The 16,078-nt window shown below is 33.3% G+C and overlaps 2 protein-coding genes across 4 annotated transcripts in view; one reads left to right on the top strand and one right to left on the bottom strand.

The window, feature by feature from the left end:
• The first annotated feature begins 9,194 nt into the window (after positions 1-9,194).
• On the top strand, positions 9,195-13,190 carry LOC142618631 (aspartic proteinase Asp1-like). 2 transcript variants are annotated; one of them, XM_075791579.1, is made up of 9 exons: positions 9,195-9,499; positions 10,360-10,477; positions 10,579-10,808; positions 11,423-11,656; positions 11,870-12,008; positions 12,096-12,290; positions 12,395-12,467; positions 12,545-12,632; positions 12,743-13,190. In XM_075791579.1, the coding sequence occupies exons 1-9, from the start codon at positions 9,339-9,341 to the stop codon at positions 12,834-12,836; spliced, it is 1,332 nt and encodes a 443-aa protein (XP_075647694.1). In that variant the 5' UTR covers positions 9,195-9,338; the 3' UTR covers positions 12,837-13,190. The 2 variants fall into 2 exon arrangements, with proteins under 2 accessions (XP_075647694.1, XP_075647695.1); XM_075791580.1 differs by having other exon boundaries at positions 12,545-12,650; positions 12,766-13,190.
• Positions 12,695-16,078, bottom strand: part of LOC142618630 (kinesin-like protein KIN-7C, mitochondrial) — a 51,907-nt gene continuing 48,523 nt past the window's right edge. For both annotated transcript variants that reach the window (XM_075791577.1, XM_075791578.1), the window contains exons 25-26: positions 15,595-15,672; positions 12,695-13,199 (exon numbers count right to left, since the gene is read on the bottom strand). In XM_075791577.1, coding sequence (XP_075647692.1) covers positions 15,652-15,672 — 21 coding nt within the window. In that variant the 3' untranslated portion in view covers positions 12,695-13,199; positions 15,595-15,651. The remainder of the gene's footprint in view (positions 13,200-15,594; positions 15,673-16,078) is intronic.

The following is a 16,078-nucleotide window of genomic DNA, read 5'->3' as shown; positions in this document are numbered from 1 at the left end:
AAAAATAAAAAAAATCAATAGGTAGATACCTCCTTCAAAAATATTGGGTTGTAACAAGATGAACATTGTTGAGTATTGAATGTTTAAAATCGAAAAATTAAATTGTTCACACTTGACTGAAGCTTGAACCAAGCCTACAAACAATGTTCAAACTTGAGCTCGTCAAAAAGTCCTAAAACTTGAGTTCTGTTTAGCTCAGCTTGAGTCAAGCTCAAACTTAAGATCAAGCTCAAACTCAAGCTTAATATCAAGCTCTTGAGATTGACATCCAACAAAAATACATCATTAAGCTCATTAAAATATTATCAAGCTCATTCGGTTTGGATGAATGATCCCAACTCCCAATTAATTAAAGATTTAGTAAGATATGAGTTTATTTTTCAAGATGATATCAAGCTTTTTACTAAGCCCATAAACGAGCATAGGCTCGACTTATTTTTTATCAACTCCTATTGTTCACAAGGGCAAGCCTATTCGAACATTTTTTTTCTTTGGCTCGATTTGTTTATTAAACAAACCTAAAACTAAGGTTTATGCTTGGATTTTTAAGTTGTTTATAAACAAACTTTTTTATCAAGTTAAGTCTGAACTGTTTATAAACGACTCGATTCATTCATAACTCTATTCAACATATTGTTAAAGATGAAACTGTTTAGGGACCAATGGAGCCATTATTTTTATTTTTATTTTCTATTTTTATAATATATAGTTAAATTTGAAGTTTAAATTTTTAGGAGTTACACTTATCTCTTTTTCAAGAATTAAGTTAGCTCAAAGAGACTATAAAAAATAGAAATGGCTAATTGGCCCACACTTATAAACCCTCCCTAAAATAATACTTTAAATTTAATAAAATCTAAACCTAAGTAGTGTTACTATATTGAAAGGGTTAGAAGTTAGAACATGCACATCCAACTCTTCAAAATGGCCATATTGTAATACCTAACAGTTGTATGGAGGGCTCTCTCTACAATAGATTTCTCATTATCTTCTATTGGCCATATTGTAAAAGACTCAGTGTCTATTGCGAGTTTAATAAGAACTTATTCCTTCTCTCATATTAGGAGGCATGGCAACTCAGTAGCCCATGTCTTAACCAGAAGAGCTAGGTTGTCTTTTCCTTTGTTAGTCTAGATGAAGTCCATTCCTCCATACATTTCTCGTTTTGTTGTCTTTGATCTTCTTATTATTTGACTAAAACTGCACTTGATTTTTTCTTTTTAAAAAAATCTTCAAAATGGAGTTTGAAAATGACTAATAAAACAAAATAACTACCGCACCTGTTTATTTTTACAAAAAGCTACTGTTGAGGTCCAAAATGTGACGAGGAGCTGGACCCATGGACATGAAGAAAGCCCAGCCCGTGGGAAAGAGAAGAGAAGGATTGGGCCCTAAAAGGGAGGGAAGCTTGGCCCAATAAGACAAAGGGGACATGATGAACCAAGAAGGCCCAACAAGAAAAGGAAGAATAAAAGAGCAAATAAGCCTGAGAAAGGAGAGGATCCAGGCCCAGACCATACATGGGTCCTCCAATCTTAAAGAGTAGATCCTCAAGAGGGGATGGAGGATGCTGAATGGGATGTGGATAGCTCAAGAGATGGTCTGGGAATAAGACATGCATATTTCAGAAGGGCACAAGAAATGAAGGAGGTCCTATCTAGGTCAAGTCCTTAGGATCCAAGAGGCAACAATGAGGACAGTTGATAGCTTCAGGATCAATACCTAATAAGAAGGACCAAGGGACCTTGGGTAAGGCAGAGGATGTGGAATAAGAGGAAGGTGATCAGAAACCTTTTCAAGCACACCATTTTCAAGAAGGAATCCGTCCATTTCCAAAAAAAGGGTCAAATTGTGAGAAGTCAACATCAAGGTCTCAAGGCCTTTGAAGTGTCCCTTTGAAGGCCTTGGAAGAAGAATAAGAAGCATTGACCTCAAAGGGAGTCTGGGTTTACCCAAAGAAGCTCCTACAAGTGGAAAGTTAGTAGATGAACTTTTAGCTGTCAATTCCCAAAAAGGTGAAATAAGAGGAAATAAGGAAAGGACCAGCCACCAATATTTCAGACAAATTAATGGCTTAGGTACCCAGAAGAGTCAAGGGATAAAATATTGATTTAAAGAGCCTTCAACAGACACTATAAAAGTAGTGAGCCTGAGATGGAGAAGGGGGATTCGGAGAAATAATCAAGAGAGAAAAATACCAAAAAGAGTCTTAAGTTTTCCTTAAGGTATTAGCTAAGTTTATTGAAAGAAAAGAGGCATTGTAGAAGGTCCAATAACAAATATTTGGGGAGCTACTTGGACTCAAAGAGACTTAAACTTCGCAAGTCTTGAGAGCCTAAGTGGAATTGCTTAAATTTGTGATTTTTGAGTTTTATTGAGCCTTGTGGAATATCCTTATAAAGTAAGACCTAATGTACTCTAGGACTTGACTTAATGAAATACAATATCCATATTCATCATCCTTTATTGTTTTACTTTAAATTGTGTATTTGTTGTTCCTTATTATTTGCTCAACCAATATATATATATATATGTGTGTGTGTGTGTGTGTGTGTTGTGGAGTTTAGTTGTCTTGTACACAAATTGGTTCATATAACGACTAAAGACGGTCATAGTGAGCCAAGCCTAGTCCAACCAACATCCATTAACCCCTTTTGGTGGCCCAAGCTTCCTTATCAGCATTGGGCCTGGGAATCGTCAAAAAAGGACCCACAGCTACAGTACTCTCAAAAGATACATGAGTATTGTAGCTTATGTAAATCATTTTTTCTCTCTCTCTCTCTCTATTTTTTTAAAAAAAAATTCAACTCTCTCTCTCTCTCTCTCTCTCTCATGAGCCCGTTGGTGAGCATCGTATCAAGTAGGCTAGAAGTCAACAATGCTAAGCTTGAGTGTTCATTGAGCGCTAAGGTCGCCAATTTGGGCGTGGGTGGTTGATTGAAGCTTGGACATGGTGTTGCTATGGCTGTAGTGGGTGCTGCTTTGTAAAGTGGTTGGGGTAAATGCTACATTGTTAAGTGGCTGGGGTGGGTGCTGAGTTTTGAGTTGTAGCTCATTGATTCTGTGTAAAAGAAAATTACATAAAAAAGAGATTTTAGATTATTTTAATAGGATGTATTATAAAATGAAGAGTAAGGTGTATGGTGTATTATTAAAGTGGATAGCTAAATAATAAAATAAAAAAGAGGAAGAAGAAGTGAGATTTAGAAAAAGAAAATTTAGAAAGAAGAAATGCAAAATTGATTATGAACCCTCTCAACCACCTCAAAATGGGTTGTCAACCCGTGCATAGACTGCCAGTATTTATAGTTTCTCAATATTACCCATGGTATGGGTTGGGAAAAAGCCACTTGTCCCATCCGTTCACACATGCACACTCTCTCTCTAGAATTTTTTTTTTTTTTGAGGAACTCTCTCTCTAGAATTAGTTACGAAAAATGGAATATTTTTTAATTGATCTTACTAAGAAATCAATTTTCTTCACAATAAAATGGTTAAATTTTAATTAGAAAATATGTTCTTTCTTTACCTTTTCTTTACTTTGATTTTCTGAGTTATTTTTAGTTATAAGAATAAAATTGTAAAAAGAATAAAATAATATGATAAAATAATCTTGTTTAGAGTAGAGAATTTAGGGTAGAACTTGACTTTAGAGTCATCATAAACTAATGTGAAATTTAGTATAAAATCAATTATTGATGATTTTTAGAATCTAAAAGAATGTTGACTTACATCTTGATGCATAATTAAGTTGAAATATATTTTAAAATATTATTGTATCTTTTATTTTACTTATATCCTTGTTAACACTATTTTTGATGTATTAATTTAGTACCGAATCCTTTGTTTTCATTCTTAAAATGGTGATTCTTTTTTCATGCTTTTACCTCCTAAAAATGAAATTCTAAATCCATTCCTGTTTATTGTCCATATTGTTTATCCAGACAAAAAAATCATGTATTAACCTTGAAAATAATCATCTCAATTGTTTGAATCATAAATAACGGAGGCATAACATTATTAAATAAGCATACAAGTACCAAAGGTATCTCATAAACTAGTACTAATATGAAAGACACTTTTCCTATAATATGCAGACCATGTGTACTTAAAATTTGTTTGCCTCAGTGTTTGTGTGCCACAAACGATGCTTTTTTGGGAAGCCTCATTCATCAGTCTATTTTTGGAAGCCCCTCAGGCCCAGCCCATCTCCTCGATCCCAGGCTAGGTTTTTTCCCACTGGATGGAGATGGATTGGGTTGCCTGAGAAGTCTTTAGTAATCCCTCTTTTTGTTAAAAATATATATATTTTCCAGCCGAAAAAACAAAAAGAAAGCACAATATACGTTGGAAAAGATCCAAAATAAGATGGCCACTATTAGTAAATTAAAAAACTAGAATCATTAACAATATTAGGGGCATGCATTCAACCCATCACTATTTGCCATGAACACAATCCAACTTGACCGATTATGTATTGTGTGTGTATATTTTTGTATATTTTTTTAAATTTTTTTCCCACTGGATGGAGATGGATTGGGTTGCCTAAGAAGCCTTTTGTAATCCCTCTTTTTGTTAATAAAACATATTTTTCAGCCAAAAAAATAGAAGCACAATATATGTTGAAAAAGATCCACAATAAGATGACCGGTATTAGAAAATTAAAATAAAAAAAAACTAGAAGTATTAACAATATTATGGGTATGCATTCAACCTATCACTAATCTATTTCCATGAATTTGATCCAACTCGACAATTTATTTATTTATTATTTATGGGTTGATGGATTGATCTTCAACTCGAGTACCTCCACCCGTGAGTCCATGACTCAGCCCATACTATGTATTTTAACTATATTATTTTGAATTTTCAGACTCATTTTAAATTATTTTTTTTGGTATTTTGAAACTTAGTTTTGATGAAGTTGAAATATTAGACTAAACCGTATAAATTATAATAATTTATTGATTAATGCCTAAATATTAAATAACCCCTATTTTTTATCAGGTTTGACAAAATGGCTCCAACTCGATGATTCAACCCAACTTGATTCCTACAGGTTGGATTGGACTGGTGTCTTGATTTCTCATGGGTTAAGTTGGATTAAAAAATTTTCAATCCGTAAAAGTTACGTCGAATTAAAAATACCCAATCCAACTTGATCCATGAACAATAAAAATGTAGAGAATGATTTGGATGCCAAAGTTAGCTGGCATCATGACTAACATATTTGCATTAAAACAGCTGGCAACCTGGTAAGAATCGAAAAAATTAAGGACGTTATTATTGTTTGGATTTATGCACACTGGTGTTCTTTGAACAATTTATTTATTTTCTTTTCTTGTGGGTATTGCATTCTTTTATTATGGTGAGAGAATTAGAGAAATCCTAGACTAAGGAATTAACATTTAACACAATACAAAACGCCTTAATGCCAGCTTCTTCTTAGGGCAATTTTTTTTTCCTTGTGGGAATAACCTTTTTTTGGGTAGGATATACTCTAGACTAATTAATGAACACAATTAACAATACCAAACATCTTAATGCCAACTTCATCTTCTTCTTCTCCCACTTCTGAATGAAAATTGAAAAGCAGTTTCAGATTTCCATAATATAACTATTTACATGAATGCTCTTCGCCATGTACATGTAGTTTAAAATTTTCAAGCGAGTACTTATGAGATACTTATTTCTTTTACTGGATTAATCCAAAATAGTATGTACACTAATATAAATCAAAACCAATTAATGCACCAATTTCCACTGAGAACTGAACCAGAAATGCTAAGACAACCCAAGATTAATCAAAGATATCAAAGCATCTCCCACCCTCAAGAGAAGCCTCAAAGCCCAATTAAATGGACCTGATTGATAGCAGGTTTTAAAAATAGTTTTTAATTTAAAAAATAAAAATAAGAAACAGAAAACAATTGCTAAAGGATCGTTTTGATTGTCCCCTGTCGAATGAAATATTGGCTTGAAATGAATGGTGCTCTTCTTATGGAAATACCATTCTTGGTCATTTTCGTTGTTACAAATTACAGGACAATTTCTATACATATTACATCCTACAAATGTTTTCATTGTCTTGAACTTATTTCATTAGTTTAGTAGCCCAACCAAATTTTAAAAACAGTCCCGGATTCTAAAACCTATCTATTAATAAAATTTCTTTGTCGCAATCTGTATACTTTATTCTATACTTCACTAATTATAGTCTATCAAGTTAAGAATTTTACAACTCAATTGACACACCTTAATATTTTTAATAAAGATATCAAAATTTAAAACCTCTCTTCCCCAATGTTATTAAAAAAATATAATTTATCACACGTGAAGGGAAAAAAAAAAAAACGAATGACTGAAAGACAGAAAAGAATCATATTTATTTGCCTTTCACACTGGTGGGCCGGTGGCTATAAAGTTTAGAAGCTTCGGAAAGACTAAATATGTACCGTTCCATCAACCACCCAAAAGATGATGATGTATTCTTCTTTCTTCCCTTTATGATTGGTCCTAGATTTTTTTATTACAGCTCGGACTCTAATCTTAGGCTGTGTTTGGTTAGAGGAAAGAGAAGGAAAGGGATGGCAAGAGAAGAGAAAAGTATAAGGGAAAACAAAAGAAAAATAAAGAGAAAAGAAATAGTATATGTTTGGATAAAGGAAAAGACAAATGAAAGATACATAATCTATTTTACACTTTTATCATTGTAATTTATAAAGAAATAAGGATATAAATGTAGTTTCACACAAAAAGTCAAAACATTTTAAAGGTATAAAAGTAGGGCAGTCATTCCTATTTGCATGTCAAATTTGTGTCGTGTTGACTCATGAGTATTCGACTACATGAGTCAACCCTAACCTGACATGTTTATTAAACAGGTTAAGATTTCTCAATCCTAATAAAACATGTTTATTAAATGGGTTAGTGGTGTCGACTAATTTATCAGATTTTATTAAAGCAAAATTTTTTTTACAAAATTTAGTATTAACCCAATTAATTTGAACTATAAAAAACCAAACAAATATATTTTTTAATATAAAATTTAGAACTAGTGAGTAACTACATTACAATTAATCATTCAAAATTAAAGCATATCTCAATATTACAAATAATAAATCACAATATGTCAAAAAAAAAAAAACCACAATAGCTAATAAGTTTATATACCTATGTTTTGAAGGGAATATTAGTAAAATGACATTTAGTTAAATTAGTCAGATGAGTCAAACGAGTTTCATGAGTTAGACTCAAAACACAATAATTTTATTAAATGGGCCAGTCAACCCAAATATGACACTAATCCATTAAGTATCAACCTATAACCTGCTAACTTCGTGTCGTGTCATGTCGTGAGTCATGTCGAGTTTTGTTACCCATTAGTGTAAGAGTAATTTTATGGACATGGAGGGAAAGTTAAAAGAAAAAAATTGGTGGTACCTATAGAAATAATTTCTCCCCACATTTTATTTCTCCCCTCTATTCGCTTCTAATCAAACAAGAGCAATGCTACAGCCACCACAAACTATTTTATAACATTTTTACAAATTGTTGATGTTTACAAACTGTTGGTTTTTACCTAAATCCACTATTAATATCAATTTTTTATTTACCAATAACCAGTCACCACATTAGTAGTTTGTAATTTTTTTTATAAAATGTTTGTATCTCTAGCATTATTCAATCAAACAAATGACAATAAATACTTTCTATTTCCTTCTCTCCCTTTCCCCACAAACCAAACATAGCCTAAAAGTCTCTACCTAATATACGCATTCACATGCGCTTGCCGCTAATGGCAATCTCTAAACAAAATTGATGCAATACCACTCCATCGCATAAATGCCTTCCTATTCCTAATAACAAAAGTGAAAGGTAACAGAATTTCTAGTTTAAGATAATACAGAGGAAAATCATGCTGGTGTAGGATTATATGTGAACTTCCATATTTAATGAAGTAGATATCCCAATTAATTAGGGGTTCCTAAAATTCAAAGATGCTCATCTATAATTTAATATATCTTCGACGTGATTATTGAGAATGGAGATAGAATTAGTAAATAGAAATTTGATTAGGTAATAATTGTCAATGTATGCATTAAGGAGAATTTCCTTTTTGAATGTCACCCAGGGAAGGTGGTATACCAAAAACCTCTTTTTTTTTTTTTGTTGAGGAAACGGTATACCAAACACTTGAAGATAAGCATTGGCAAACCAAACCCAAAAAATTCGAACATGTACAAAAGAAACAAAGAACATATGATACACTACAGGAATGCCCCAAATCCTTAATCCACAAGTAATAGACCAAAGACTCGTTCAAAGCATATAAATATAGTAGGAACCTCATTTAATATACAAGTTTACCCTTGAGAAACCACTCTTTCCATTAACAAATAAAAATGGCAATTTCGACCTTTGACCATTATCCGCGTTCTATACACGGGCTTAATGCTGGCACGGTGAAATTTCCCAAGTCAAAAAGTCCAACCTCTCTCTTGTATAATAAGAGCAAAGTTGTGGATACAAACTAGTAAATTTGACAACTTTTACCAAGTTGAGAAAAAAAATAAAAATAAATGGGATGATTGATTCTAGGAATATACCCTTTGTTACAAAGGCTATTTTCATATCAATACATTATCCTAAGCTGTAAATGGGTTGGAAAGTGTTAACATTTGAACGGATCCAACAATACTATGCACGAAATCAAGTCGATTCTTTACCAAACTATGATTAATTATATGTTATTTTCATATTTACCATCACTTTTTTTACCATTTATAACGCGTCATATCAAAGTTGTGACACTGTGCAATGAATTCAGGACAATTTCTTAGCCAATTATAATTGATTATTTGTCATTTTGATATTGATCTATTATTTTTTTTTCACTACTTATAATATGCCACGTCAAAGTTGTGATAATACGCACGATACCCAAGTTGGCTCCTTAACCAATTATAATTGATAATTTGTTATTTTTATATTGATCAATCACTTTTCTTTTTATCATTTTTATTATGCCGTGTCAGAATTGTGACAAAGTTGCGGCACAAAAATTCATAGAGGTTTTTCTTTTCATTGCTCTGTGAGCGCAGTAGATTCACTTTGCAGTTTGCACTGTTAAACAGTAATTTTCAGACAAAAAACACGTGTGAATCTGCTACCTTTATATGCCAAGGAGTAGAGTTTGAAATTAAGACACGCAGAGTGGACTTCTTGTAGTCTCTCCCCAGCTTCTTTCTCTCTGTTCTTTTTCTTCTCCAAAGACCCTTTTGGCTACTGATCCAGAAACAAACAAAGACTCAGAGATTACAAAGACAACGAAGAGAATGAAAGCATTGATGGGCTTTATCTTTCTGGTTTTGTTTGCAACTTTCCCAGCCTGTTTCTCACAAGACAGTCAGTTTTCCCATGTTTTGACAAAGTCAGCCAGTAATCGCTTTGGCTCCTCCGCTATCTTTCTGCTCCAGGGCAATGTTTATCCTCTTGGGTATGAATTTTTTTATTATTATATTGCATTTAATTGGTTTTTTTTTGGGGGGGGGGGTCTTAAGTGGATTCTCTAAATGTTGAGTTTAACATAAAGGATCAAAACTTTAAGAAAGTTTGTGTTTTTAGCTTCCAATCGATCTTTTAGAAATCCATTGGAACTGTTTTATATGATAATGCTGTTGATGTTATTTGCTTTTTTTTTTTTTCTTTTCTTTCAATTTTGGGAATCATTATTTCTTGCATTATCTAATTTTTTGTTCTATTTTTGATTTGTCTTGTTTCTTGAATGGTATCTGTTTGTTTGAATTTTTGGGTGTGTGTAATTTTTGGTGACTCAATTGAGTTTTTAGTATGTTCCTTATATGGGGTTTTTTGGGTACTTACAAGTTACAACTTCTTGAAGAATTGCTGGTCCCATTGTTTCATAAGTTATTACTCTGCAATCTTCTTTCATCTGGGTCTCCTTTTGATCATTTTGCTAAAATTTTGGGTCCCTTGTTCTATTTTAGATTCCTGGGTGTTTTTGGGTTTTGTTTAATCTGTTGAATATATACATAATCATTAAGATTTTTCGTACACTTTCGTTTTGAATGATTTCATTTTAATGATTTAATCTCCCGGGAAACCTCAAGAGTCAAAACCCATGTTTCTTATAAATTTTTCTTAAAAAAAAAAAAAAAAAATCCTTACATTTTGTTTCCCTGATTATATGATCACTATTCTATTGTCTAAATTTTTTGACCAATTACAATCTAGATTTGATTTTATGTTTGTGTTTTTGTATACCTGTTGAGTGTTAACCAATGATTACTAAAAAGTAAAAAGGTGATGAAATTTCTTGTTCTTTCGATCTGACAGGTACTACTCTGTGCACATTAAAATAGGCAATCCACCCAAGGTTTATGACCTTGATATCGATACTGGGAGTGACTTCACTTGGGTCCAATGTGATGCACCTTGTACTGGTTGCACTAAGGTTAATCTTTGCTTTGATTGCATGAAAAATTCGATAATTAGTTCTAATAATGTCCAACCTTAGTAACTAAGGTGTTTGTGTGTCTCCATGTTCTTGTGCAGCCCCAACATCTTCTTTATAAACCCAAGCCAAACAACCTTGTCAATTGTGTGGACCCTGTATGTGCTGCCATGCACTTGCCGGGAAAACCGCAGTGCAAGGATCCGAAAGAGCAATGTGATTACCAGGTCAACTATGCAGATCAGGGGTCTTCTTTAGGTGTGATTGTCAAGGACAACTTTCCCCTTCGACTTGTTAATGGCTCCAATATTGACCCCCGTTTGGCCTTTGGGTGAGTATCAGTTTCTCTTCATCAAAGTGGGCAACCATTGAAATTCCAATTAGGTGATAGTTTTGAACATGATGTAAATCCAAAATGTTTTGTTTTCCATTTATATTGAAATGAAAGTTGACCAGATTTTTGCATGGCTTGAACTTGAAGTGAAAATTTTGACATGTTTTCCTAGTTCCAAGTTTTAGGTTGAATTATGTTAAGTTGTTCATCTATTGAGCTTGATAGTGTCTGCTATTTTCAAATATCTTCATAGGATGCAAATTGATTGATCCATTAAAAGAGATCAGCAAACAACCATATAATCGAGAATCTTTTACCTTTTACAGGATTAATAGGGTCAAATGATTGATACATTTGAACAAAGAAAAATATTGATTGTTCGAGTAAAAATATGCCTTTTGCTTGTGGAAAAAGTATTAAACTTCAAAATTTGGTATTGTTATCTTTTATGCAAGTCCGTAATGTACTAAATAGTTATGAAACCCGATTTCTACATGTAAAATGAGTGACATCCTATCAATCTCGATGAGGTGATTATCTATGATAACTTACGCTCGAGATCAATGTTTGTTACTACATGTAACTACATCTATGGTTCCTCTTTGTTGCAGGTGTGGATATAACCAAAAATATTCTGGGTCACACTCTCCACCATCAACAGCCGGAGTCCTAGGCCTTGGAAATGGCAAAGTAAACATAGTGTCACAATTGCGTAACATAGGCATAACAAAGAATGTGTTAGGCCACTGTTTAAGCGAGCGAGGGGGAGGATTTTTATTTTTTGGAGATGATCTTGTCCCTTCTTCTGGAATCGTATGGACACCAATTTCAAGCAATCCAACAGAGTATGCTTCTTCAAAGTTCTATATCCTTTCATCTCACAATAACAGTTCACAAAATAGCAGTATTTTAATTAAACAAAATAAACCTTACAATTTATTGAAATAAATGTCATAACAAACTTTTGTCTATTGTGGTAGAGGAAGTAGCATATTTTGTGCAGTGCATATAATATCTCGTCACTTTCAAACAACTTATGCTAGACGTTCTGTTTTTAGCAAACACTATTCATCAGGACCTGCTGAACTTGTTTTTGGTGGAACGTCTACTGGTGTAAAGGGCCTCACCATGATCTTTGATAGTGGAAGTTCTTACACTTACTTCAATTCCCAAGCTTACCAAGCCACAGTCAATCTGGTGAGAATCTAAAAACGCTGATCATTTTTCTGCAAGTTCAAACTTATATGCAAAACCTCAAAACCTGACCATTAACCCATGTCTCAGATAAAAAAGGATTTAAATGGAAAGCCATTAAAAGATGCTGCTGAGGACAAATCACTATCAATATGCTGGAAAGGCAAAAAGCCTTTCAAATCTGTTGGTGATGTCAAGAACTACTTCAAGCCTTTAGTACTGAGCTTTACAAATGCCAAGAATGTTCAGCTGCAACTATCACCTGAAGCTTATCTAATTGTTACTGTAAGCACGTCTGCAAATCCTACAATTTTTTTTTTTGCCTGTGATACGAACAGCAAACAAAGAAATATCTTATGAAACATGCATAACAATCACTTCCCTTTCAGAGACATGGAAATGTGTGCTTGGGAATTTTAAACGGCTCTGAAGTTGGACTCGGAAATCTTAACATAATTGGAGGTAATCCCGGGAAATTAAAAACCTTCTCTTGCACACACCCAGTGCAATTTCCACTAATTTACTTTCTTCTTGTTCAGACATTTCTATGCAAGATAAAATGGTGGTTTATGATAATGAGAAGCGGCAGATTGGATGGGCTCCTGCAAATTGCGACAGACTTCCTAAGTCCTGAACCATTCTCTTGTAATTGTCTTCCATTACAATAATTCTACTGCGCTTTCTCAGAGTTTTGTTTTTTTTTTTTTTGGTTTTTTTTTTTTCATATTCATTGACAGCATTGATCGTGATTATAATGAAGGTTTTTCTCGACCTCATGCGGCCAACTTGGATAGCTTAGTAGAGAATTATCTTGCATTTTTTGCTTCCTGAGAAGATCAATAAGCCTAGCCCAAAAGGTTCCAAAACAGAAGTAAGGCAAAAGTAGCATCTGGACATGGTATAAGTGTTAGACAAAGGGTTTACAATAGTTCTTTTTCTTTTATATCACCTACAGGGTAGGAAAAGTAGATGGGTATGTCCCATACATAAAACTATTAATATGAAGTTTATGTTACAAAAGAAACGCATGTTATAACAATCTGTGATCCATCTCTGCTGCTTGTTACCCATGAGAACTTCAATTACGAGAAAAATGCATCTTCATTGGTGCTTGTATAAATGAGTTGCGAAAGTTGACTCATTGAGTACACTGTCGATTTCATCTGTACAAAATACATTATGCCTGCTTAATACCTGCAAGATTTGCATCGTCAAAATTCATCAGATTAAGTATAAAAATCTAAAACAATAGTTAATCTTTTACAAAAGGTCTTCCTCAAAAGGGACAGAATGCATAAGAACTTGAAAAGATTTTCAAGTAAGGCTCCGTTTGGTTTGTGTTTTGGAGCCTAGCGTCTGCGTCTGGCTTCTTCTTCTTCTTTTTTACCAGCGCCTGGTGCACTGTTCATGGAACATGAACAGTGCATCAAGCAAATGAACAGTGCACTGTTCATGTGAACAGTAACCGAAATATTTTTTATTTTTTTTTATTGTTTTTAGTTTTCTGTTTTCAGTTTTTAGCAAAATAAGCGGTATCCAAACGCACACTAAGTACACTAAAGTACATTCTTCAATTTCCTCATGACATTGTGACATGAGGTCACGCAAGAAAACTCTTCAAAATTAAACTAAATCTTACTAATGAGACTGAACTTGAATAAATAGCCTACTGATTACGTAGAGACCAATGCAATTTCCAGAAGTACTTAGTTGCAATTCTAAATGCATATAGACCAAGCACACCGCCCATTAACAAGAAGTTGAGTTCCTCAATACAAAACAGGTGTGAAACAACGTATAGGATTTATTTGTAAAGGTAAAAGTTGAGCATCTCTGATTGCCTATCTAACTTAAGTGGAGATGTCAAGCAAGTACAGTGGATGGGTCCCAAATCACATAGAAATAGCATATTGAAATTTCTTGACAGTCATATCTGACTCATTCTTGCTTAGTATGATAAAATAAGATACCCCGAATTCTTTAATTTCCTTAATTACAGTCAATTCAAGAACATGCAATTATTGAGGTCTGATTTAGTCAAGAGCCTTGTAGTTTGGTGACATTGTCAAGTTATTTCTATGTAGAGAACTGAGTTCAAAAACCCCTCCCCACTTGTTTTAAGCACCCAAAAAAAAAAAAACTGCCCTTAGAGGTTGAAATCCAAAACCATGGCCTTCACCAGCTCAGTGAGAAGTGAAGGCATCATGTGGATGCACTTTGGGAGAAAATATATAAGAAAAAAAAGGTATAATGTGCTACAGAGGGAGGTGCAGTTTGAAATACACTGAACTTCAAAACTGCATAAGAAACAGGTTTGCCTACATCTGTGATCAACAATTAACTTCGGGCTGTAAATATGTGCTGCTTTTGTATTTGGTCTTTAACAGTTCATTGGGCTTGTGAACTACACAATGAAAGAAAAAATTTCCTTCCCTTATACCACATTAGAGACTGTGCTAGCTGAATTAGTTGACCAACTACAACAAGTGCTTTTTTCATTCTATAAATGGTCACTTATTCCCTGTAGTTCGTTAAATGCAAAACACAACAATTTCTTGTGATGAAATTTAGTTGTTTTAAACTATACCATAAGATATTTCCATCTTTAAGGTTCGGCAAGTAAACTTTTGGTCAACACTTGGACATTACCAGAAAAGGATTGCTTAGACTATCCTGCCTCAGCAGTATAGTCAATGTCCATTTCTGCATCCATAATGACCATATAAGGATCAACTATGAAGTAACTGATTTAACCGCAATGTCATCACCTGTAACTTGTATTCGGGTAATACATGACAAGGAATCTGTATCCAACAAATATGATGCAAATAAAAGTACATCTTTTCCAGTAATAACCTACTTTAGTATAAGAAATTTACTTTTCAAAACACCCCACATTATATTATCTATTTTATATTACATTTTATTAAAATATTAATTTTTCTTGATTTTTTTTATTATTTATCTTTCTTCACACACAACAACCACCATCTACTCTCTTCCTACATCATCAGAATACGTAAAGAAAGAATAAAAAACTAAATGCAAAAAATAAATAGTGCAGTGTAAATTTACACAGTTATTATAGCAATCTTGTATTTTTACACAACTTTGTATGGTCTGATGTGGGTGAATATTGGACTTGGTTGGCTAAAATGTGTGCATTGATGCGAGTGCTCTAACATTACATCAGAAAGAGGCATCAAACTGCAAATTCAAGGATGTGGTTTCTTTCACTGACAAGTCTAGATCATATATTATTCATTGTGGGAGAAATGAAGTAAACTCGCTCATAGGCAGATTGGCAAATGCCATAATACAGCATATAAACAGACAATCTTCCATTAGTTTAGATTTATGAGCCAACAAAAACATACTTAGCTAGATACAATGAAATGGAGTTTAAATATTTCTACTTCCTCTAAAAAAATATAATAGTTTACATCTCAGCATGGTGTTTTGAGTGGTAGACATATGAGGAAATGTTGACAGCAATATCATTTCTTCCCCATAATTTCACAATAAATTATTCACCATAAATGCATTATACTCAATGCTAGTTCCGGAAGAATTTTGGATCAAGACTAACCTTAAAGACGAGAAACTCCATGTGTGGGAGAGCCCATTATGGGTTGATCTCAAGACACTATAAGCCATGATTTGTACACTGCATAGAGTAAAATAACTAAAATCAGTCCATTTTTTAATAAAGATTTATGTAATGAAAAGAGGAGAAAAACTCAAATATACAGTAAGCCTTCAAGCTACTCCTAAAAATTACAATCTCTATTTCTAAAAAGGACAAGGAAGGGTAGACAATACAAAGAGAACTGCTTAATGACATGTAAGGGACGTTCAACATCTTCAAGCGTCCAACTATTCCTCCCTCTCCAGATTGTCCAAATAAAAGAAAAAAAATTCTGACTTTTTTTTTAATATGAGATTCTGACCTTTTTTCTTCATTAAAAAAAAAAATCTAACATAATATAAGACTAGCACGAATTGAAATCTCCAAACAACAGAGGAAGGAAAAAATAACTCAGTAATTTATACTAGTCAATTGCTAGTCAACT

The sequence above is a fragment of the Castanea sativa genome, chromosome 12, assembly GCF_040712315.1.
Source record: "Castanea sativa cultivar Marrone di Chiusa Pesio chromosome 12, ASM4071231v1".
Classification (NCBI taxonomy): Eukaryota; Viridiplantae; Streptophyta; class Magnoliopsida; order Fagales; family Fagaceae; genus Castanea; species Castanea sativa.
Note: the sequence above shows the minus strand (reverse complement) of the source record. Positions and strands in the feature narration are given on the sequence as shown.

Bases quoted from the DNA above. Each gene is read 5' to 3' on its own strand.
- LOC142618631 (XM_075791579.1), top strand. From the start codon at position 9,339: ATGAAAGCATTGATGGGCTTTATCTTTCTGGTTTTGTTTGCAACTTTC. The intron at 10,809-11,422 runs GTGAGTATCAGT...TCTTTGTTGCAG, and splicing joins GACCCCCGTTTGGCCTTTGG to GTGTGGATATAACCAAAAAT. The intron at 12,468-12,544 runs GTAATCCCGGGA...CTTCTTGTTCAG, and splicing joins AAATCTTAACATAATTGGAG to ACATTTCTATGCAAGATAAA.